The sequence below is a fragment of the Carlito syrichta genome, unplaced genomic scaffold (assembly GCF_000164805.1).
Source record: "Carlito syrichta isolate Samal-C Ts95f unplaced genomic scaffold, Tarsius_syrichta-2.0.1 Scaffold305632, whole genome shotgun sequence".
Taxonomy (NCBI): domain Eukaryota; kingdom Metazoa; phylum Chordata; class Mammalia; order Primates; family Tarsiidae; genus Carlito; species Carlito syrichta.
In genome coordinates, this window is record NW_007249728.1 from 410979 (window position 1) to 434163 (window position 23185).

General features: G+C 35.8%; 1 protein-coding gene across 1 annotated transcript; it reads left to right on the forward strand.

The window, feature by feature from the left end:
* Positions 1–5980: 5980 nt before the first annotated feature.
* Positions 5981–6601, forward strand: LOC103264222 (keratin-associated protein 27-1). The gene has a single exon (XM_008061865.1). The coding sequence runs from the start codon at positions 5981–5983 to the stop codon at positions 6599–6601; it is 621 nt and encodes a 206-aa protein (XP_008060056.1).
* Positions 6602–23185: the final 16584 nt, after the last annotated feature.

A 23185-nucleotide genomic window follows, 5' to 3' on the forward strand; every position in this document is an offset into this window, starting at 1 on the left:
AGAGAGACACATGTGACTCTTCCTTTCACTTACACACTTACTGGCCTCTGTAGGGTTATTCATTGTTCTAATTTCAATAATGTTGTGTCTCAGGGATGAGGAAGACTCTAGGAGAGGGAGAGACCAGGGGAATGGTTCTTAGGTGGAGCAATCGGAAAACAAACATTTATTAAGTCTGCTCTCTTATTTGGACTTCATTTGTAATTCCCCCAAACAAATACAACAATAGCATCAAGGATCACTGATAACAGATAACCATAACAGAAATAATAATAAATTTTGAAACATTGAAAGAATTACCAAAATGTGACACAGACATGAAGTGAGCACATGCTGCTGAAAAAATGGCACCTATAAGCTTGCTCAACACAGAGTTGCCACAAATCTTCAATTTTTAAAAAGTATAAGTGCAATAAAGCAAATTACAAGAAAATTAGGTATGTCTTATACTCTACAAAAGATCATTGAGGCTGGGTTCAGTGGCTTGGCCTATAATTCCAGCATTTTGGGTGGCCAAGGTGAGTGGATTACTTGAGCCTGCAGGTTTGAGAGCAGCCTGGGCAATTTGGCGAGACCTTGTCTCTACAATAAAAACAAAAACAAAAACAAAAAAACAGTTGGATGTGGTAGCACATGCCTGTAGTTCCAGCTACTTGGAAAGCTGAAGCAGAAGGATCGCCAAAACCCAGTAGGTTGATGTTGGGGTGGCTGTGAGCATGCCACTGCACCCCAGCCTGAACAACAAAGTGAGACTCCAACTCAAAAAAAAAAAAAGATAATTGAATAAATAAACTAACGAAATGGTGCTAGGGTGACAGTCCCCAAGATATATTATGTCTAAGACATCAAACATGCACTCATTTTTGCTTGTGAAATTCTTTTAAGATGAGGTAGTTGTCACCACTCCTCTGATCATCATCATCGAAATTGATTTAGCACAATCTCAATAGTACATTGTCACAATTGCAGTGTCCATAGAAGTGTGATAAGTCAAAAACAAACTCGCAACTCTGGATCACATAAAAACAGAAAAATAACTTCATTCAAAGCTAGCCTCAGAGGCAGGCAAGAGCAAGCGCATCTGGGGAAAGAAACAAAAACAAGTGTATAATTACTATAATAAACCATGACACTTTCACACTGAAGACATAATAGAACAAAAGGTTGGATAATATGAACTATAAAACTCAGATGGTCAAGATACCATGGTTCATTCTTTTCGCCAATTGTTCATCATTAAGAACTACACAGATGCTGTGTAATCCTCCATTTTTTCTTCTTCTTCTTCTTTTTGGCTATTTGAATCACAGTCTGGTATAACTGAATTGTAAGTGACTAAGGCTTATCCCAAGAAGTAAGTTTATTTAGAGAGAGTCTCAGATATAACTTCATCACATTCTAAAATCTGTTTATCATTAGAAACAAAGAAAGGTGGTAACAGATCATTTCTATACTCCACATAAGAATCATTATTATTGTCATAGTGCTATGATTATGAAGTATTTCAGAGCCTGAAATGTTTTTTCATATATGCATTACAGTGTCTGAGAAGGGTTATATGGTACTTGACTTATTTCATAGAATGTTCTATCTAACAGAAGTTAGTTATTCCCCTCAACAAACTCTTTTGGGGGTAGACCAATTTGTTCTTGACCACAAAAACATACTTTTTATTTATTCTCAGAATTTGCTCTAAAATACTATCAAATCATTCATTATACAGTTATATATATCTACCACTTCAGTCTTTGGTCTTTCCTGTTAAAATTTTATAAGTAATTTCAATAAAGATTAGATGACCTAAAATGAAAGTGAGGATTTCATTCAGTAGGTAGATTTGATAAGATATCACTTAATGTTCTTTTCAACTCTATGATATTAATATTCTGATAGAAAATTATGGGATGTGACAGCTAGAAAGGACCTTAGAGAGCCTCTCATCTAAACTCATTATCTTATCAGATATTCAGAGAAGCAGAGTGACTTATCTGAATTTATGCAGTGAATTAATAGAAGCAACAAGGCTAGAGGTCAGATCTTTCTTCTCCCTCTTGGTCTAGTATTCCTCCATTGCTGTACAATGGTTCTATAGGAACCTTCAAAGTAGGTTATTTGGCATGTTTGGTTGATGAGATAAAACTGAAGCAGGGCTGAAGTAAATACATTGTGGGAGAGCTGGGATGAATTATGTTATTTAAGAGTGACTAATTTTTCAATTTATTTTATTTCACCTTAATGTGGCTAAACAAGTGATTAGAAGTGTGTCTTAGTCACATAATAATATATAAAAGCAATATAAACCATTCAACCTTATAACCATCCAGTGTGAGCTCTGGAGAGATGGAGACATGCTAAATATTTATCTTTAAAGCAAATAAGAACAATCCAATCTTTCAAAGAATGGAATATGAGAAATTAACACATGAGTATAATTTAACAACATAATCAAACAAAAAAGATACCATGCTTATTTTCTCTTATAACTTTATATCAATCTTAGATTTATGTTATGATGAGAAGCGTGTGTGTCTGCATGAAGATCCTTAAACTGGTTAGAAATAGCTACTTTTGCTCATCATTCAGCATGTATCTGGCAATCTGGTATTATAAATAATATCTCATTTAATCAGTAAAACATCCTTAGGAGGTTGATATTATTATAATCTTAACTTTAAAAATGAAGAAACCAAAGAATAGGAAGTTTAAGGTAATTACTCAACATTACAGCTTGAGATTATCGATTCTGGTTTAGAATTCAGCATTTTGGCTCTATAATCCTTATATTTAATGTTTTTTTTTTTTCCACAACAAATGTTGCTATTTCACCATCTGGCATTAGAAGGTACCACGCAGCTGTAAGGCAATCATTCGTGTACTTCACGATCATGATAGACCAGGGAATTGTTCAACCACTTAGTAACAGACTATCCAGTCACCATATACAATCAGGCAATTAATTCTATCTATTTCTCAAGAATAATAGCAGATAAACTAAATAATTATCATTACCCAAGTGCTACAAAGTTAATAGTTTTTAGTAGGCTACATGTAAACAATCCTAAGGTATAAAAGTTGCTCCAGCCTACATTATTCCATAGTAATAAAGCAGGTAACTCCCATAAATCCATCAATGGCCAAAATCTGTATTTACTCACTGAATCAAAATTATATATGGAAACACGTCTGAATTCAGCACTTGGTTAAATGGAATTTGCAAGTTAATGCTTCATCCCAAAGAGAAAAGAACACATGGAGTGACCTTATTCACAAATGACAGGCCTAACATCACCATCTGACATTTGGAAATTTGGAACTGCACAAGTATTCACAAATTTACTGCACATTGTGAGGTTAATGAGAAGGCTGTTGGCTGGAGACAATTGTATGAATATATGATTTCTTGCCTTTGCCCACACAATTTGGCAAGAGAACTTTCTGTTGGCAGTGAAAAGAGGTGCCTATTTTCATGATAAAAAGTATTTAAAACATGCCTACATACAATCAAACATAATTTTAAAATAATTGACTCAGTGTGCCATGCTAGTAAGTGGTTCTCTTAATGATTTTGTTCTTATTTCACACAGGGGTAGCTGAAAGGTAGACATAGTTTTGTTTGGGTTTCTGTTTGAGTTCTGTATTCTTGCTGATTTTTGGAAAATCGAGTATGTCAAGGTCTCAAAATTATATTCCTTCAGATATGTAGTCATAATTTGAATACATCTTTATTTGGCACATTTTATTCATTCTTCAGGTACATTTATAGGGATATTTTAATGTGGTAACCAGGCACCTTCATGGTGCTGGGGATGTAGTAGTGATAAAGATATACATTCTTCTTGCCTTCATTAATTCACAGTGAAGTGGCAAAGGCACAATAAAGAAATAAATAGACCAGGCTCAGTGGCTCACTCCTGTAATCCCAGCATTTTGGGAAACAGAGGCAAGAGGATTGTCTGATTCCAGGGGATCGGGGCCAGCCTGGGTAACCTAGTGAGACCATGTCTCTACAATAAATAAAAAAACATTATTTGGGCATGGTGGCGCATGCCTGTAATTCCAACTACTTGGAAGTCTGAGACAGAAAGATTGCCTGAACCCAGCAGGTCGAAGCTACAGTGACCTTGAGCGTGCCACTGCATTCTAGTCTGGGTGACAGTGAAATTCCAATTCTTCATTCATTCATGCATTCATTCATTCATACATTAAGTTTTATAAAGTGAAAAATATTAAACTCTGATAGACAAATTATTTTTCAGATAGAGTGACAGAGAGCCACTATAAACTCAAGCAGAAACACAAATGATGAGAAAAACTGTATATAGAAAGGGAAGAGGCAGCGAAAGGGTAAAACATACTGGCAGCTGTATGGGCAAAATACTGAGGCAAGAAAAGTTTTGATATGTTCAAAGTGTTGAGTAAGGCCTGTGAGGACGGTAAACATTGGGCAGAGGGAAATTACAAGAGTTAGAGTCAGAAAAATAGGTGGCAGGTCAGGTCGTGCATGGTGTAATAGGGTACACTAGGGAAGGGATCTTATTCTAAGGGCAATAAGTATCCATTTGATACCTTTAAGCAGGAAAATCACAAGCTATAATGGAAGCCTACATGCAATAATAAGTACAAAACCACAAGAGAATTAAACAGTCTGTTGTAAGGTGCATGTGGAGGCCATAATGATATCTTTAAAAAATGAGATCCTTAAACACACGAGTGGCTATTCACAATTATAAATAACTTGTTACAAAGGTATTGTATACAGGTATAATGTGCAGTTTATAATGCTGAATATATTCAGATGTGTCCTTTTAAGTACACAATATCCTCATTTTTTCACATAGCAAGGAAGGGTTTGTATTTAAGAGGTATGGAGAGTTCTTGAATGTCCTTGGTTTTCTTGAGATCTGAGAGAGGGAGAACAGGATGCTGGGCTAAGAATATACTTCTGTTTTATTGTCATTAGTTGAGCTAAGGAAATTATAGAATATACCATAGAACTTGAGCTGGTAGGTTCTGTGCTATGGGTATGCTAGAATACTACGTTCAACGTACAAATGCAGTAAATGTAGGAGTTGATCATCTGTCCATAGTGAAAATACAAAACACAGTATAGACAAAAATGAAAACCACAACAGAAGTGGGTTTGTTGCAAAGGAGAATGATCAACCTTTGAGAAGCACAAACACAAGTAAACATACTCCTTGGTGTAAAGTACAGTCATAAGAGAAAGGGAGTTAAATCTTTGGGTAATTAAAAAAAAGCAATAATTTCTACATAGGAAAAGTCTATATGAAAAGGAAGTATTTGAACTTGGCCTTGAAAGAGATGAGAAGAACAAAATGTTAGGTGAAAAGAGAGTTGTTTATAAGGCAAGGGCCACGTTCAGCACTTTGGGTGAACAATAAGAGGGGATGCATGGTAGAGTCAGTTCCCTTACCTTCTGTTCCACTAGAGAGACCAGTGTCTGAGTGGAATGAGGTTGGGTTCAGCTGGACCCACTATTTGACTAAAAATGTCTGAACATCAAATCACCATGTTCTGCCAAGTTGTTATCTCTCAATACTCCAATGCTGAATGTTAAACAGTATTAAATTGTCTGTTTCCTCACACACGCCTCATTGTCCACGTACCAATATGCAAAGTCATAGTGGCTAAAAAAATGCTAGCTTGGGTAACATGTTGGGACTCATATTTGACAAACCCCACCCTGAATGAGTCAGGTTTGAAACTAACATGAAAGCCATTTGGAAGACTCAAAATGAACTTGCACCTTTGTTAATAAGACATCATTTTCATATATAGCTAAACAAAGTGCTAATGAGATGTTATCCTTCAAATTAGCTTAAGCAATAAGATGCAAAGAAGTCTTGAAAAGAAGCCAACACCCATTTTTCCGAGTATATAATCTTCTCAGCAAATAATTTAGTTTTCAAACTCAGCATGTTGGGGCCTTATGATCAAACTCAATTAAGGGTATAGCAATATGCCTCATAGCCATGGCCACTCACTCAGGAGATTCTACAGTGCCCCACCACTCTCTGCCATGGAATACGGCTCTAATCCTATAAGCTTTGAAGATGGATTTTGCTTGCCCAGCAGCTGCCATAGCAGAACCTGGCTCTTGGACAATGTTCAAGAAACCCACAATGAAACAACCACCAGCTGCCACCTGACCAATTGTGAAAAAGACCTTGTCACAGAGGATAGCCGTGTGCAGAGTACCTGCCTCCCCAGAGTTGTCCAGACAACTTACTGCAATCCCAGGCCCTGTGAAAGGACAACATGCCAATCAGAAACTGCCTTAGCAGCGTTGGAGTGTGTTTCTCAGCCTTACCAGTCTGGAAGCAGTCAGCAAATGGGTTTTGTTGTCCAGTGTCACCAACCAGCAAGCTACTTGGAAGAGAGCTGCCTATCTAAGACTTCTATGTCTACGTGTTGCCAAACTCTGGAATGTGAATGCAGCCAAGACCAATCTCAGAGATCTGAATCCAGTTCCTGTAGACCTTTGGTTAATGTTGCACCTGAGCTCCAACTCTTGGAATCTTCCAGCACTTATGAACCAACTTGTTGTGTTACTGGTGGTTTGCAATTGCCTAGTAAGTGAAGAATCTATAGGGGAGATGGCATGTTCTCATTTAGATTGTTTTTTTTTTTTAAATTAATTATTATTATTATTTTTTTTGAGTTGGAGTCTCACTCTGTCGCCCAGACTGGAGTGCAGTGGCTGTTCCCGGCCACCGCAGCCTCGACCTGCTGGGCTCTGGCGATCCTTCCGCCTCAGCCTTCTGAGTAGCCGGAACTACAGGCATGCGCTACCACACCCGGCTGATTTTTTGATTTATTGTAGAGATGAGGTCTCGCTGCCCAGGTGGGTCTCGAACCCGCGGGCTCAGGCAATCCACTCACCTCAGCCTCCCAAAGGCGCGGGATTACAGGCTGAGCCACCGAGTCCGGCAGAGATTGTTTTTTAAAGATATTTAGGAACTTTTATTTACCTAAATACAAAATATTTTTGTGTGTATGTGAGTGAATGAACATGTCTTTTGCTACTGTCTCCCAAGACAATATTTTTTTTTCTTACTCTTTCAGGCTTTTCTTGTGGTAAGCTGGGTTTGGAAAGCATGATAACTATTTTAGATCACTAGGGTACTGTTTGATACAGAGTAATAAGAGTTGCAACTAGAGAACAAAATGAGTACACAAAAAGTCAACATTATTTGGCTATGGTTATTTTCTATGAAGATACTGGATCTGTTTTTTTCTATGAAGATATTGAACCTGGTTTATTAACTAATGTGCTATTAGTAGAAATGCATAAAATATTGGCGTTAAAACAGACTTAGAAATGTACCTAGTCATATGCATTCTGATAATAGTGGCCACCCAACATTTTGTCCACTGAATCACAGCACTTTTAAGTTGGCTATGACATTGCATCTTTTCCTTGAAAAGTGCAAAAGAATTTTTAGTTTCATCTCCATGGACTTTATAAGCACACAGCAACCAGAGACCTTTGAATAGGGTGAGCTCAAGTTTAGCATTTTTGCTACACTTCATTCCTGCTATTCTTCCTGTTTCAACTATTTAAGTACTTTTCGAGTTGGGAAAATATTCTTTATATTAAATAAATTGCTTCATTTGGAATTATAAACTACATTGTCACACTATTATTTTTATTCAATTGTTTTCTGATTTTTATGTAAGAGGTTTTTTTTTTTAACTTGATGGAAATGGTACAGATATTTGGAAAAGGAAAAGAGAACATCCCCCCCTGCCCCCTGGTCTTTATAGTATGAACCAGAGTAAAATAACTCATGTATGGTAGTCAATAAAAGATAGGGAAAATACTCAATATGAGGATTATAATACCCTAGAGTCAGGATGTGTGCAACTAAATAATTTTGTTTAGGTAGCTTAGATATTCTAAAGCTCTGGGTGTGCTGGAAAATGGATCTCTTATTTTTCTGGGCAATATATTCCCTGGTTCAGAGTATGAGCTTGGAAGACAGATTTCCTTGTATTGGATTCTTAGCTTTGCTGAGTGAAGGCTGTTTAAATCTCAACTGTATGACTATGTACAAGTTATTTAACCACTCTACGCTCCAGTTTTTTCAACTTCAAAATTGTGATTATAATGAGAGGGCTATTTTGAGGCTTAACAAGTTAATAAATTGAATAAGTATGAGGCTTAAGAAGTCACTTTTTATATAGTAGATGTTCAATAAGATTTTAGCAACACACTTAACTTAGAGACTCAGTCTAGGGAAGATAGTGGGGATTTGTAAATAAGCCCAGAAATGTATGGTAGATTAGGAAAGCTAGTCATTCAATAAAAGAAAAATTATCTGTTTTATGTTTTGGAAGATGCAGGCAGCATCATCTATCAAAGGAAATGATTAAGTAACACACACCTTACCTAGTTGAAGTGGACTGACATGTATCTCTGAATCTATGACCAAGCTTGATGCTGTTGATAATTTGCCAGTCAGCTCTGTGGGTGAATGTAATTTGATCTATTAACTTGACTGAGCCAAGGAGTGCCCAGATTAAACGTTATTATCTCTGTGTGTGCTTGTGAGGGTTTTCTGGATGAGACTGGCATTTGAATCAGTGGGCTCAGATTGTCCTCTTCAATGCAGGTGGGCATCATTCAATCCATTAAAGGTCTAAATAAAACAAAAAGCAGAGAAAGGAGAAATTTGTCTCTTTCTGATTCCTGCCTGCCTACTCAAGCTGGGACAGTGGTCTTTTCCTGCCCTCTGACTGGGATTTATACTACCGCCTCCTCTGGCTCCCAGGTCTTCACATTCAGACTGGAATTCTATCGCTGGCCTTCATGGGTTTCCAAGTTGCAGATGGTAGATCATGGGGCTTCTTGGCCTCCGCAATTGTGTGAGCCAATTCTTCATCATTAATATCTTTCTGTAAATATAAATATATTCTGTGGAGATCCCTGCCTGACTATACAGTGAGTCAGACATAGGCAATCTCAAAGAGAAACATTTAAACCTAAAATCTATAAACCTCCAGGGAGAGCTGAGAGAGTTCTGGAGAGGTCAAATACTATCCAATTCCATCAATACAGTAATAGAGCATGTGGCAGCCACAATAGCAGAATATCTCTGCAGCAAGAGACATTGACTTAAAGCTTCTAGCCCTAGCACCAATGGCAACAACACAACATTTGCCATAATAAAGAGAGACTTTATGTCATGGCAGCTTCTCCGGATTCTGGTCACAGCCAATTATATGAACATAGATGAAATTCATTCACAATGAGAATTGTTACAAATGCAATTCAAATCAGATTGTCTGGAAAGAGCTCAGTTCATTTGATCCACTTTTTCTAAAGATCAGAGGGAAAATACAGACATTTAATGTGACTTCCAAATATATGTTCCTTTACTTGGCATACTTTGTTGGAAAAAACAGATTTTGGTGAAAAGTGGCTATGTGTGCTATGTATGTGTGTGGGGGAAGGTGGGGCATGAGAGTGCCAGGAGTGAAGGACAACAGTGTTAAATAAGTTTGGTCTTTCAGTGTACTTTGTTCATTGTTCTAGAGCTTAACACATTCTTACCAGGCTGTTTGCCTACTCCCCTAAGGAAAAGTTAACCAAAGAAGGAGCCAGTCTTGAATCTAACTCAACATGGAACATATCTGAGCCCTTCATGAAGAGAAATTATGTGGACTCAAGTGCAAAATACATTTGATATTTTAATAGAGAATGATATGATTACATGAAGAGACCATGGTATAAAATTTAGTTTAAGAAGAAGAACATAAGCCTTAGATTATGGCTAGATCTTGCTCACTTCCAAACTCTGTCAGTTAATAGCTATGTGCTCCAGGGCAAATTAACATTTCTGAGACTCAGATTCTTCATTTAAAAATGAAGATAATAACCCTTCATTCACTGGGTGATTGTGACAACTAAATGATGTCATTCCAATTAAATGCTTAGTGGAGTGTTTGACAAATGACAAGAGTGCAATATATGCAAGTATCGTTTGATATTTTATCTGGTGCTTATCTCTCAGTCCTCAACTTTATTTATTTTATGATTTCTATGTTTATTTCTATGATTTCTGTAATACATTTGAACTTCAGGGAACAAAGCAAGAAAAATCCTCCATTCCATGTTAAAAATATGTCAACAGTATGAAACATAACCTGGATATTCCTATGCAGGACTCACTTTCAAACAATGTAGAAACAACCCAGTGAGTACAAGCATGCTACAGAGCATTCTTCATAGATCACAGGACTTCTTCCTGCCTAAACAGAAAAGTTCTGGTAGGATTTCTGCATTGACACCCCAGACTCTTCAAGATATGGGTAGCTTAACCACAAGCTTTTCTCCTAGAAGTCAAGCATAAACCGGGCTCGGTGGCTCAGCCTGTAATTCCATGCCTTTGGGAGGCTGAGGTGAGTGGATTGCCTGAGCCCGTGGGTTTGAGACCCGCCTGGGCAGCGAGACCTCATCTCTACAATAAATCAAAAAATCAGCCGGGCGTGGTAGCGTGCGCCTGTAGTTCCAGCTACTTGGAAGGCTGAGGCAGAAGGATTGTCGGAGCCCAGCAGGTCGAGGCTGCGGTGGCCGGGAGCGGCCACTGCACTCCAGTCTGGGCGACAGAGTGAGACTCCAACTCAAAAAAAAAAAGTCAAGCATAATGACTATCAAGAACATTTCCTTGCCTATAGAGTACTAATCCAAGAGCCACAAAATATCTCCTATTAATTAGGTGCTTATTATTTATCAAACACTTATCCTTTTAAAATTAAATAACCCAAAAAAGAAAGCATAGTTTTAAAGTCCCCTCCTTTTTTTTTTTTTTCCAATGAGGACAAAGGTACAAATAAATTATATTTTCCTATACAGTAACTAAATGGTGGAACTAGGATTTTAACCTGAGAGTTGTACTTTAAAGCTTAAGCTATAATCCCTGACTTCCTTAATTATATTACATCACTGGTCATTAGAGTAGCTTCAAATGTTGGGAAAAATATTTGTGTTATATGAAAGGTCTGTACAAATAATTTGATTGAAATGATTTGTCTGGGTATATTGTATTGTGTGAGATGGAAGAGGAAACAATCAGATAATTAGTATGATTAACTGAATGACTAATTTGTAACTCAGGAATAAATACAATAAAGGAAATGTGCATTTTTTCATTGCGTTTGTAAACTACTATACACTTGAAATATCTTTCAAAAGGAACAAATATTAACCTCAAGTCATGTGAAATTGACAGTCTAGGTTCCAGGAAAGGTGTTTAGATGGTATACATCTAAACTATATACCTACAATAGGAAATTTATTATCTTCATGTTAGTAATTTTGTTTACTATATACCTTTCAGTCTTTATTCTTTGTTAGTTAAGTGAAGCTTCTTTTAACAATTTTGAGCTCATTGTAACACTAATGAAATTGGACTTTATCCCACACTAGATGAGAATTACCAATACTTCTCTTTAAGCCAAAATATTCTTTCCTAGTTCTGCTTTCTGTTTCTGTTTTCAGAAGTTCTACTTATTCCCTCAGCTTGACATTCTTTCACCTAGAAAGTGTTTCTAGAATCTTCCACTTGAACTCAAATCATAATTGATTGAAAAAATATATATGTATAAAAGGAGCAGAAAACACAAAACAAGCGTCTTGTACTTCTTTTTACAATTAATAACTTACCACTTCCAGTTATATCAGAGTAAACTGGGATAAATACAGTAAACATCTAAAGATAAAAATTTTAAAATACACAATTTTTAAAAATTGTATAATAGTAAGTTATTTGCCTGAATCTTTGTGTAACTTTCTCTGGTTTTATGGAAACAGGCTTGCTAACGGGATTCAAAGAGAGTTATCCCTTAGAGCCTAGAGGCAAAACCAATGTAGTTGCATCCAGACACAAGAAGAAAGAAATCTCAAGGGTAAGTTTCTGAAAATGGTGAAGCCAATTTCTATTCTTCCATTACTCAATATGGAATTGTTTTAAGTACACAGTCAATGACCCTGAAGAAGTTTAGTAACTACTAATTGACAAAGATAATGAGAAAAGAAGACTGAAAATCAAAGAGAAGGCTAAGAATAGCATCTCCCCTAGCTATGTCACTATTTCTTCATGGACAGTTAGTTGTATGCTCCTTAATTAAATTGTGCAGAGTAAAACACCTGAATTAAAAAGTCCTCTTCCATTATATACTGTGTCAAAATTTACAGTAGAGTTATTAACCATTTTTTTGTCTCCCATTTGGCATGAGCTAATTTACTTTCACACTTTATATGTTAGGAAACCGATCTAATAATATATGTTGAGATTCTCAAGAACAAAATACCTCTCTCTAAACCCCATATTTTGTTAAAACAAATAAATTTAAAATTTTAGGTCTGTTGATGTTCACAAATGCTACCATTTATTTATTTATTTATTTATTTGTCAGATTGACAGTGAGCCACAGTAAAGATCTGTCGTGATTACAAGTGTGCTTTTCAGACTAAAGTTAGGACATCTGCTACTACTGAAAGAAATACATCTATCTGAGAAAATAGAAAAGGCATCAGTGTAGTTCTTTCATTTTTCAAGCCTATATTTGTTCAACAGTTTGCCTAAAGTAGCCTGCTCCCTGTTTCCCATCCCCCTGAGGTTGTAGCTGATGATGGCTTGGACCCCAGGAGTCTGGTTTAATTTCCTGCAGTGAGTGTCTGTGGAGATCAAAGCATTGATCTTGTGAAGGTCCTGAAGGGGATCCTAATGTAAGGCCAGTGCTCTGGGGCCCTGGGGCTACAAATGGAATGCTAGGCAATCAAAAAACAATATTCTATACTCTGAGCCACTGAGCTTTCCTCAGAGGACAAATATCAGCCCAAGCTGTATTTTGCTCTGAAATGTGCCTAATAAGAGTTAAATGTTTCCTGTGCTTTCATTAGGTATCTGAGTAGAACACTAATACCCTACATATTTGCGGCAAAGACCAACTGACCACTTTTTGCATAGGTTCTTCCAATGTTGCCCATTTCTATCACAGTTACATTTTCATAGAATTATAATTGTGCCTAAATGTGTAAGAGATTTTTAGTCAGCCTCACTCATTATGTAGTTGAGCAAATACACTTGCTGAGGTTAAGTGACTTATTCGATTTCATACAACTCATTATGGGGGCTAAAATTCAAGTCTCAAGACTCTCATCTCAGTGTTCCTTTGACTGTATCTCAAAGCATTCCTCATGAAACGTTTATGGCCGGGCTCAGTGGCTCAGCATGTAATCCCAGTGCTTTGGGAGGCCGAGGTGAGTGGATTGCCTGAGCCCGCGGGTTCGAGACCCACCCGGGCAACTTGGCAAGACCTCATCTCTATAATAAATCAAAAATTAGCCGGATGTGGTAGCGCATGCCTGTAGTTACACCTACTTGGAAGGTTGAGGCAGAAGGCTCCCCAGAGCCCAGCAGGTTGAGGCTGCAGTGGCCAGGAATGGCCACTGCACTCCAGTCTGGGTGACAGAGTGAGACTCCAACTCAGAAAAAAAAAAAAGAATGACAAGTTTATTAAAAATATTTAAACGTACAAAGCACAATAATTTTTAGTGAGCCCACTATGTACATTAAAGGTCACACATAACATAAATAAAAACCTTTATTAGGTCATAAATGTGGCCTATCTTAAATTAATATGCCAGCTGTAATAAGTATTCATCTATCCACAGAACTTAGATATCTGTTAATAAAGGATGGAATACTGTTTGTCTAAATGCATGGTTTGTTGAATGGTAAATAAGACCACAGTTGTCTTGTTTTGAGATTCAATGGGTACTTTTTCATGGTTGTAAGTTGCTATCTTCTGTGATATCTAAATTATTGAGTTATGTTCACAACCAGATTTGAAATAGTGAGTCAGAATAAAGCCTACATTGGATGCCAAAAGCCATTGCTAAACAAATTCTAGAAATCACAGCAGAAAAGGGGAAATAACACTAGGTAAGTGTGGGTAATTTACCTAGAATTTAAACTAAGGTCATCTTGTCTTTCAACAATTGCTCAGCTGAAAGCTATAGCTCTCATTCCCTTAGGGGTTATGGCCCTGGTTCTGTCATCCCCTCTAATAGCCCTTTCTTCCATGTACCCTTCAGAGATGTCTTTTGCCAAGCTAGTAGCAATCAAGGAAGAACCCAGCTCCTGAACTACTGACAAGAAATGAGGAAAACCACCACCTACCAGCCAGCAAGTCTTGTACCCAGCTCTTATGAAACCACTCCCTACACTCCTCTGCTTGTACTGTGTCTAGAGCCTGCCATACAGTCATCTGCTTTTTCTTTAGTTCTGTCCACCCGGCGATCTGCAATTGACAGCAATGACTGTCCCAGGATTCACTTGTCTCATAGTTGTTAACCCCCTGCTCTGGCTCCATGATTGGGGCTGAGCAACTACTGACCCCTAGTGGAGTGCTCATTTGTTAATAACAGCTAGTTAGAGGGAGTCAGCAGTCTTAGGAAAGACCATGGTATATGGATGGATTGCTTTAAAGAAAAATCTGGCAACCCATCTATTGCTCCACTGTTCAGCCTGAAGACTGTATATTAACTAAATCATGGTTCATATCTTTTCTTTCCTTTGTCAGCATATACTTTCATGCCTTGTAAGCCTTTAAGATGTGTTTTTAATATGGCATCAAGTTGCTTTCTTTATCATCTAATAGCTTCAATTGATCTCTACTAGCTACTGCCACATAAATTGCCCATCATTATTTCAACATTATTATGATTATTGTATTTCTACTAAAATATCTGTGTCTTATTGAATGATCATCAAAGCAAAAGAGCTGGTGATAATGACATCATGGTGCCATAGTTTCAACTGGAAAACAGAAATCTGTAGAAAGGGCATTGAGAACTGTGAGAAGACAGATATTTTTGCCCTATTTGTATGCTAGCAGGTTAACCTGTCATAGTTTCATGAATACGGGCAGAAGACAGAAGAAGCCTAGGTCAGAGACAAAGACCTTTATTATTCATGGCAACAGCAGAAGCCAGAGTTTTAGCATTTGCATCTGTTCCCTGAGCTCCAATTCCCACAGGGACAGGTGACACCTGCATATGCAATAAGTTGTTTTACAGGAGAGGAACTCAGAGCCTAAGAAGCATGGATCACAGACATGATAATGAATACTAAGCATGCCTGGCATTTGCCCCAGAGAGAAACACTGTATCTATTTTCCAACGCTGTTTGCTATACAAACATGCTTGAAAAGATAATTCAGAAAAAAAAGGAACCAGTAACTCTGCTCTCAAGACATGCAGAAATGCAGAAGACTTATGGGGATTTTTCCCCCCCAAAATACTCAAGCTTCGTGTCTATACTGTACTGCTTCTGGAGAATTTTTCTGTAACTATGACATTCCACTGACTACTCTGACCATCATAGAATACAACCAGATCTATTCAATATACCCACCCACCATTCAGGAAAGAATACTATTAACGAGACTCCAAGCAGCATTCAGTGGGGGGAGGAATTTTCCTATGCCAAGGGCTCTGATCAGCAGAATCAGCAATCACAGTGATCTATAGCTCAAAGAGGCCCCAAAGGAGACTTCTAAACATATGGCTGTTCACAATCAGGGGAATACCATTTGGAATTTATAAAATGCAGTAGTGCAGGTATATAACACAACAACAAAATTATAGTTGGCCTTCAGTATCTGTAGGTTCAGCATCCATAGATTCAACCAATCACAGATTGAACACATTTGGGAAAGAAATGGATAATTGCAAATGTATTGAACACGTAAATACTTTTTTCCATATCATTATTCCCTAAGAAATACAACATAACAACAATTTACATGGGATTTATATTATATTAAGTATTATAAGTAATCTAGAGATAATGTAAAGTACATAGGAGGACCTGCATAGTTAATACATAAATACTACATCATTTTATATGATACTTGAACATCCATGGATTTGGTTAACTGTAGGGATCCTGGAACCAATTCCCCATGGATGCGAATGGATGATCCAAACATTAAATTGGCCCAAATTGACCACCCGCAAGGTCACATTATTTTTCCCTCCCCACAGTGATGTCCTCATTAGCTGAATCCAGGCATTTCCTTTACCTCTATGCTGGACTGGGTAAAATGGTAATTTGGGCACCTGTATCCAAAAAAGCTATAAAAGTTTAACTTCCTTTTTTTCCCCAGAGTTCCCCAGCATATTTGAATAAGGGCAGATAGCCTCACTCCCCATTGGGAGAAAAATAGACATTGGCCCTGCCCTGATTCTTCTTTCTCCTCAATGAGACTGATGTTAGGGTAGAAAGTGAGGAAGAGATCAACAGGTGCAAAGAGAAAGAGATAAATGCTTGACATCGAAAGCAGGGTGCTTTTAATTTCAGTTTGGGGAAGTAAGGCATCTGCCAGGGGCTCAATCAACCTAACAACTTCTAATTTTTCAGTCCAACTAATGTCCTACATTAAGCAGTAACATAACCATCAACACCTTTTATTTAAGCCACGGAGACATTTGAACTCAGCAATTGCAGCCATGTTGTTTTTCTGCCAAGGCCACAAAGTTTGTGTCTTTTGGCTACATGAGACATTATTTAATATGGAGCTGCTACGCCCCCATTTTGAAGGTAAAAATCTCCTGTTTACTTGCTCAGTTTCAACACAAAGACTAGAAAAGTTTTTGAGACTTGAGACACATTATTTAATCTGGCACATCAACCTGATTTTGAAAGTAAAAATCTGGTTTTTTTTTTTTACTCACCCAGTTTCAACATAAAATCTAGAAAAGTTTTCCAGGGTGCTGGTGCTGGCTGCAAGAATTTATCTTGAATTCTCCAAGTCAGTTTCTCATTCAACAATAGTTCATCTTATTTGGCATTATAAACCCAACCCAAGGTACTCAGTGCCTCATGCACAGAGTCCTGGAAAAGTTGGGCTATCTCAAAGAAATTTCCCAGAAAGAACCAAAACTCTCTTATAGCAGCCAAAATCCACTGTAAAAACTCCTTGACCTTTTACTGTTATCTCCAAATGGATCTAACGTAGCCAGACTACTGTAGCCTGGAGATGGACTAGCTGTTCCTACTTTTTCCCCCCACAGGTGAGAACATGCTACTTCCTTATTTCCCGAGAGAACCAATCAATGTTCTAGCAATGTAACTAGTTCCAGTCATAGCAATGTTGAATTTTCCCCATTTTAAGCTCACTATAGGTGCACATCTCTACAACTGTTGTCTAAAAAAGAACGGAACATCTGTCCAAGATGAATATCTGTATTAGTTATATTGTGAGAAACTTGAGGCTTTCAGATTAGTGTCTCCTTTGCTCAAAGTAAGGCACTGTTTATTCAGCTGTCTTTGAACCTGTTTTCCAGGAATCAGCTTTCAATCCCTTCCCCAATTCCTCATTACTTATAGACAATTAAATGATTGGGACATCATATGTTGCTCTATTAACCATATAATTTGGTCAACATGTTCACAACTGATTTCAATGAAATCCCCTAAAATACCATTAACTGGCCTGCAAAGTTGTTTTTTTTTTTTTTTTTTTTTTTCCTGCTCTTCCAAAAAAACCCATGTCTCTATCAATATTCCATCTAGGGGAATGAATGATAATATATGTTAATGTGAATGTGGATGTGGGGAAGGGAGCAGATGCGTTGATAATAGTCACAACAGAGTGTAGAATTCTTGTAACTACTTAGCATATCCAATGCATTCTCTCTCTCTCTCTCTCTCTCTCTCTCTCTCTCTCTCTCTCTCGGCTGAAAATTCATCAAATGTCTCGTTGAAGATAATCAATCACTTGTTTCTCATTCGATTATTAGACCTGCCAATACGATTTATTTATCTATGTATGTATGTATGTGTGTATGTATGTATATATGTATGATGTATGTATCATAGAAAGATAGATAGATAGATAGATATAAAATTTCTGAGCCAATGCATCAAAAGAAAGCCACTGCTAGGCATACAGGGTAGTTGACAAATACTAAGTAATACACTCTAGTTTATTAACCTTTTTTAAAATTTCTTCAATTTTATTCTTGACTTTTAAAGCCTGGACTCAGTTTATTAGTGCTTTAGCCTAAGTTTAAAATGCTGGATATTGGCTAATCATTATGAATGGCACTATCTTCTTTATAATAAATTTAGCTCCTTCATAGTCTTAGTGATATTTCATATCATATTCAAGGCACTTATTGATTTAGGATACATATATATATTTTAGGTTAAATGGGCATTTGCTACATAATCCATTCCACAGGCATTTCAGATAGAAAGTGTCCTCCATTATTTTCAAAATGCCTATACATTACTCTGGAGAAGAACTTTTGATGAGATAAAGTCGTTCAGAGTTGAACAGATCTCTTTCCTACTTCCAGTATGAAAAAAAAATGCAACTATTATTTAGAATAACCAATGCCCAGTTTTCAAACTATGCCATCACAAATTAATTTCCTTGAGTTTAAAATAAGACAATTTCTGGAGGTATTAGTCAAGAACATAGACCAGAAGTTTTTAAACATAAGAAAACTTGCAGGAAAAACAATCTCCTCAACTCAGAGAAAACCATTTTATTAGAACCTGGAAATGGCTTGTGATACAGATCAGGATAAAGACTTGAATCACTTAAATGTCAGTCTTTCAACTAAAGAATAATGAGTCTCTACATTTTATGAGGTGTTATAAAATAATGCTTCAGAGGAAACAAGTGTTTTAGCCACCTCGGTGTTTTCATTTGTCTTGAGTGCAGTTCCATATAGGAAGATAAAGGATTTTTTAGGGTCCAACTTCCAGAGATCACCTATTGATTTTAGTGGAACAGTTGAGTTGCTGACAAGTCATAGCATTGCTATTTTGATCTCATCTTCTATTTTAAAAAAACTGGAAAACTTCTGCACTCTAAAATGATATTTCTTATTGTAAAGTCTCTCCCTAGAGTCCTTGTGTGTCTAGAGTCTGGAGAATAAAGAGGCCAGGAGAGGTGCTTGTGATATGCAGGTAAATAACTAAACAGCATCTTCTGTGACCTGGAAGGTGAACTGCATTCTTTCTCTGGCTATAAAGTGTGTTAAGTGGGAAAATTCAAGACTTTGGTGACAAGGCATATAATAGACCTATGTCTCACTTTTTCTAGGAGGTTTATAGTAAATATTTATTTTCACTGTAAAAATATCTAAAAGCACCAAAGTCAACAGTAGGTTCTACTGTATAAAACTAAGGGCCAAAAAAAGGTGAAGCTAAATATCGACATCTAAATGAATAGATTATACTTTGATATAAATTGATCATATATATTGGTCTACATGCAAGTCTTCATTCTAAAGTGGGAAATACTTCAGATAAAGTAAGAGAAAATAAAATGTATAAACTTAATAGAGGAAAACAATGACAAAGTTTTTTTAATTCAGTATTTGAACAAGCATATACAAAACTAGTTAGCATGTTAGACACTTTTAGCAATATGAACACAAATAAGGCTACTAGTCTTTGGTGAAATCATTACTCAGAAGTAAAAATAAACAGTAAGTTGAATAAAATATAAGGTATGAAATAATAAGTATATTAGGAGATATGTAAAATAGAAAGGTGTCCAAAGAGAAAAGAGATTATTTCTGGTTAGGCAGAAATGAAGATTTCCTTGTGATGGTTATGTTTGACCTGAGTTGTAAGGATGAGTAAAATATGGCAAGCATAAGCAGGGTGCAAGAGCATTCCAAACAACAAGCAGTACACCATCCAATTAAAACCTGTACCATCCCTAGTTCTCAGGTTCACAGACTTGTACTAATTACACCACTGGCTTTCCTGGCCCTCCAGCTTGCAAATGGTATATGTGAAACGTCTTGGCCTCCATAATCATGTGAACCCATTTCCATAATAACTTCCCTCTTATATATTTGTATATATTCTATTAATTCTAGTTCTCTGCACAACCTTGACTAATACAGCTAGTACAATTTGCCAATAGATACACAGTATAAAAAAGATGTAATTATGGCATCAATAACATAAAATGTTTGTGAGCAGGAATTAGAGTTTTTGTGTGTGATAAAAGTGGTTATCAGCTTAAAATACACTGTTGTAAGCATAAGATGTTTTATGTAAGACTCATAGTTATCACCATGAAAAATCTTGTAGTAGGTTCACTAAAAAGAATGAAATCAAAGCACACCACTACAAAAAAAAATCTCAAATCAAAAAGAAAAACAGTGAGAGAAGAAGAAAGAAACAAAGAAACTGTAAAACACACAAAAAACAATAATAAAACATCAATAATAAATTTTGCTTATCAATAATTACTTACATGTAATTAGTTCAATTATCCATTAAAAAGATAGAGTGTATTTTTAATCCAATTATATGTTATCTACAAGAAACTCACTTCAGATTTAAGAACACACACACGCTGAAAGTGAAGAGTTGGAAAAGTTATTCCACAAAATGGTAACCAAATGAGATCAGGGGTGGCTATACTTATGTTATTAAAAAATAGACTTTATGTCAAAAATTGGCATAAGAGACAAAGTCATTACATGATAATAAAAAAATCAATTCATAAAGAGAAAATAGCAATCACAAATATATATGAACCAAATACTGAAGCACCTAAATGTAAAAAAGCAAATATTAACAGAACTGAAGGAAGAAATAGATAACAATACAATCATATTAGGAGACTTTGATAACTCATTTTCAACAGTGAATAGATCATCTAGACAGAAAATAAATGAGGAAACATCAGAATTGAAAAGGACTGTAGACTAAAAGGACTTAATGGACATATACACTACATGCCATACCCATTATTTTCGAGCACACACTGAACATTATTCAAGTTAGATCATAGGGTAGTTCACAAAAGAAGTCTTAACAAATTTAAGAAAATTGAAATCATATAAAGTATCTTTTCTAACTATAATGGTATTAAGTCATCAAGCTAGAATTTAAAATCAGATAAATTTTGGAAAATTGACAAATATGTAAAAATTAAGCAACACACTACCGAACAACCAATAAGTCAAAAAAGAAATCAAAAGAGAAGTTTTTAAAAATATTGAGACAAATGTAACACTTTAAACCTTATGAAATGCACCAAAGACAATTCTAAGAATTTTACAATAATGCAGTCTACATAACAAACAAAGAAGGATCTCAAATAAACTAACTTCTCAATAAATGAGAAAAATAAGAACAAACTAGACCCAAAGAAGAACTTTTTGAAAGAGCAGGAAAAAAATCAAATAGAGAAGTTTTAAAAATATTTTTAAAAATCAATGGACATTATCACCAAACTTATTTTACCAAACCAATTATTACCTAGATACCAAGGTCAGATAAGGACACTAGAAAAAAAGAAAAACTGGAAGTCAATATTTCTTATAAATATAGTTATAAAAATCCTCACAAGAATACTAGCAAGCTAAATTCAACAGCCCACTTAGAGGATGATACATGAGAAAGTGGAATTTATTCCTGGAATATTAGGCTGATTCAACATATGCACATTAATAAATGTGATACATCACATCAGCAGAATTAAAGATGAAAACCATATGATCATCTAAAGAGAAACAGAAAATGTATTTGACAAAATTCAATAATCATTCATTATGAAAACTCTAAAAAATATTAAGTGTTAAAGAAATGTACCTCAACATAACAAAGGTCGTATATGATATGACAAACTTACAGCTAACATACAAAATAGTAAAGAGCTGAAAACTTTTTCTTTAAGAATAAGAACAAGACAAGGATGTCCACTCTTGTCACTTTTATTCAGCATAGTACTAGAAGTCTTAATTAGTCAATAAAAATATATTTAAAGCATTCAAATCAGAGAGAAAGTGATAAAATTGTTTCTGTTTGCATATGAAAGTCTTCTATATAAAAAAGTTCTAGTGCACCACCAAAAAATCTATTTGGACTAATAATTGAATTCAGTAAAGTTGTAAGACGCAAAAGTCAGCAGTATTTCCACACACTAAAGACAAACTATCTGAAAAAAATTAAAACAGTCCCATTGACAAAAGCATCAAAAAGAATAAAATAACTAAGAAATAAATTTAATCAAGAATATGAAAGGTGTGTATACCTAAAACTCAAAATATTGATGAAAAAAATTGAAGACACAAACAACTGAAAAGATATTCCATGTTTATATATTTGAATAATTCATATTGTTAAAATGTCTATAACTACTTAAAGTAATCTACAGATTCAACACAATCCATATCAAAATTCCAATGGTATTTTTAAAAAAAATTTATCCATATGGAGTTACAAATGACCCCAAACAGGCAAAGCAATGCTGAACAAGAAAAGCAAGGCTGGAGTCATCATATTTTCTAATTTCAAAATAAATGACAAAGATACAGATATACAAGTATGATATTGGCATGGAAACAGACATACAAACCAGGGGGACAGAATTGAAAGCCCAGAAATAAATCAACACATTTGTACTCAGCTGATCTTTGCCAAGGTTTCTAAGAACACATAATGGGGAAAGAGTAGTAATCTCTTCATAAATGGTTTTGGAACAACTGTATATCCACATGCAGAAAAATGTAATTGGGCCAGTATCTCACAGCATATATAAAAATCAACTAACAATGGATTGTTCAACATAAGACCATTAGCTATAAAAATACTAGAAGAAAATAAAGAGGAAAACTTTTTTGTATTGAGTCCAAGAATAATTTTTTGGATAGGACACCAAAAACACAGGCAACCAATGCAGAAATAAAGTGGGATTTCACACAGCAAAGGAAACAAGAGAATAGAGAGACAACCTATGGGTATGATAAGGGATTAATATCCAAAATATATGGAAACTTATATATGTCAATGCCCCCAAAAAAACCCAATTGAAAATGGGCAAAGGACCTGAATAAAGATTTTTTTTTTTAAAGAAGACATTCAATGGCCTATAGAGATATATGAAAAGTTGCTTGATATCAGTAATCGCCAGGGAAATCAAAACCACAATGAAGTTATAATTTCACACCTGTTAGACTGGCTATTTTGAAGAAGCAAAGATAAGTGTTAGTGATAATGTGAAAAAAGAGAGCCACTATTCACTGTTGATGAGAATGTAAATTCAAATACCCATTATGAAAAACATTATGGTTAAAATACAAAGGATATCTAGCCCACTACTAGGGAGA

Coding starts and splice junctions, on each gene's coding strand:
- LOC103264222 (XM_008061865.1), top strand. CDS start 5,981: ATGCCTCATAGCCATGGCCACTCACTCAGGAGATTCTACAGTGCCCCA.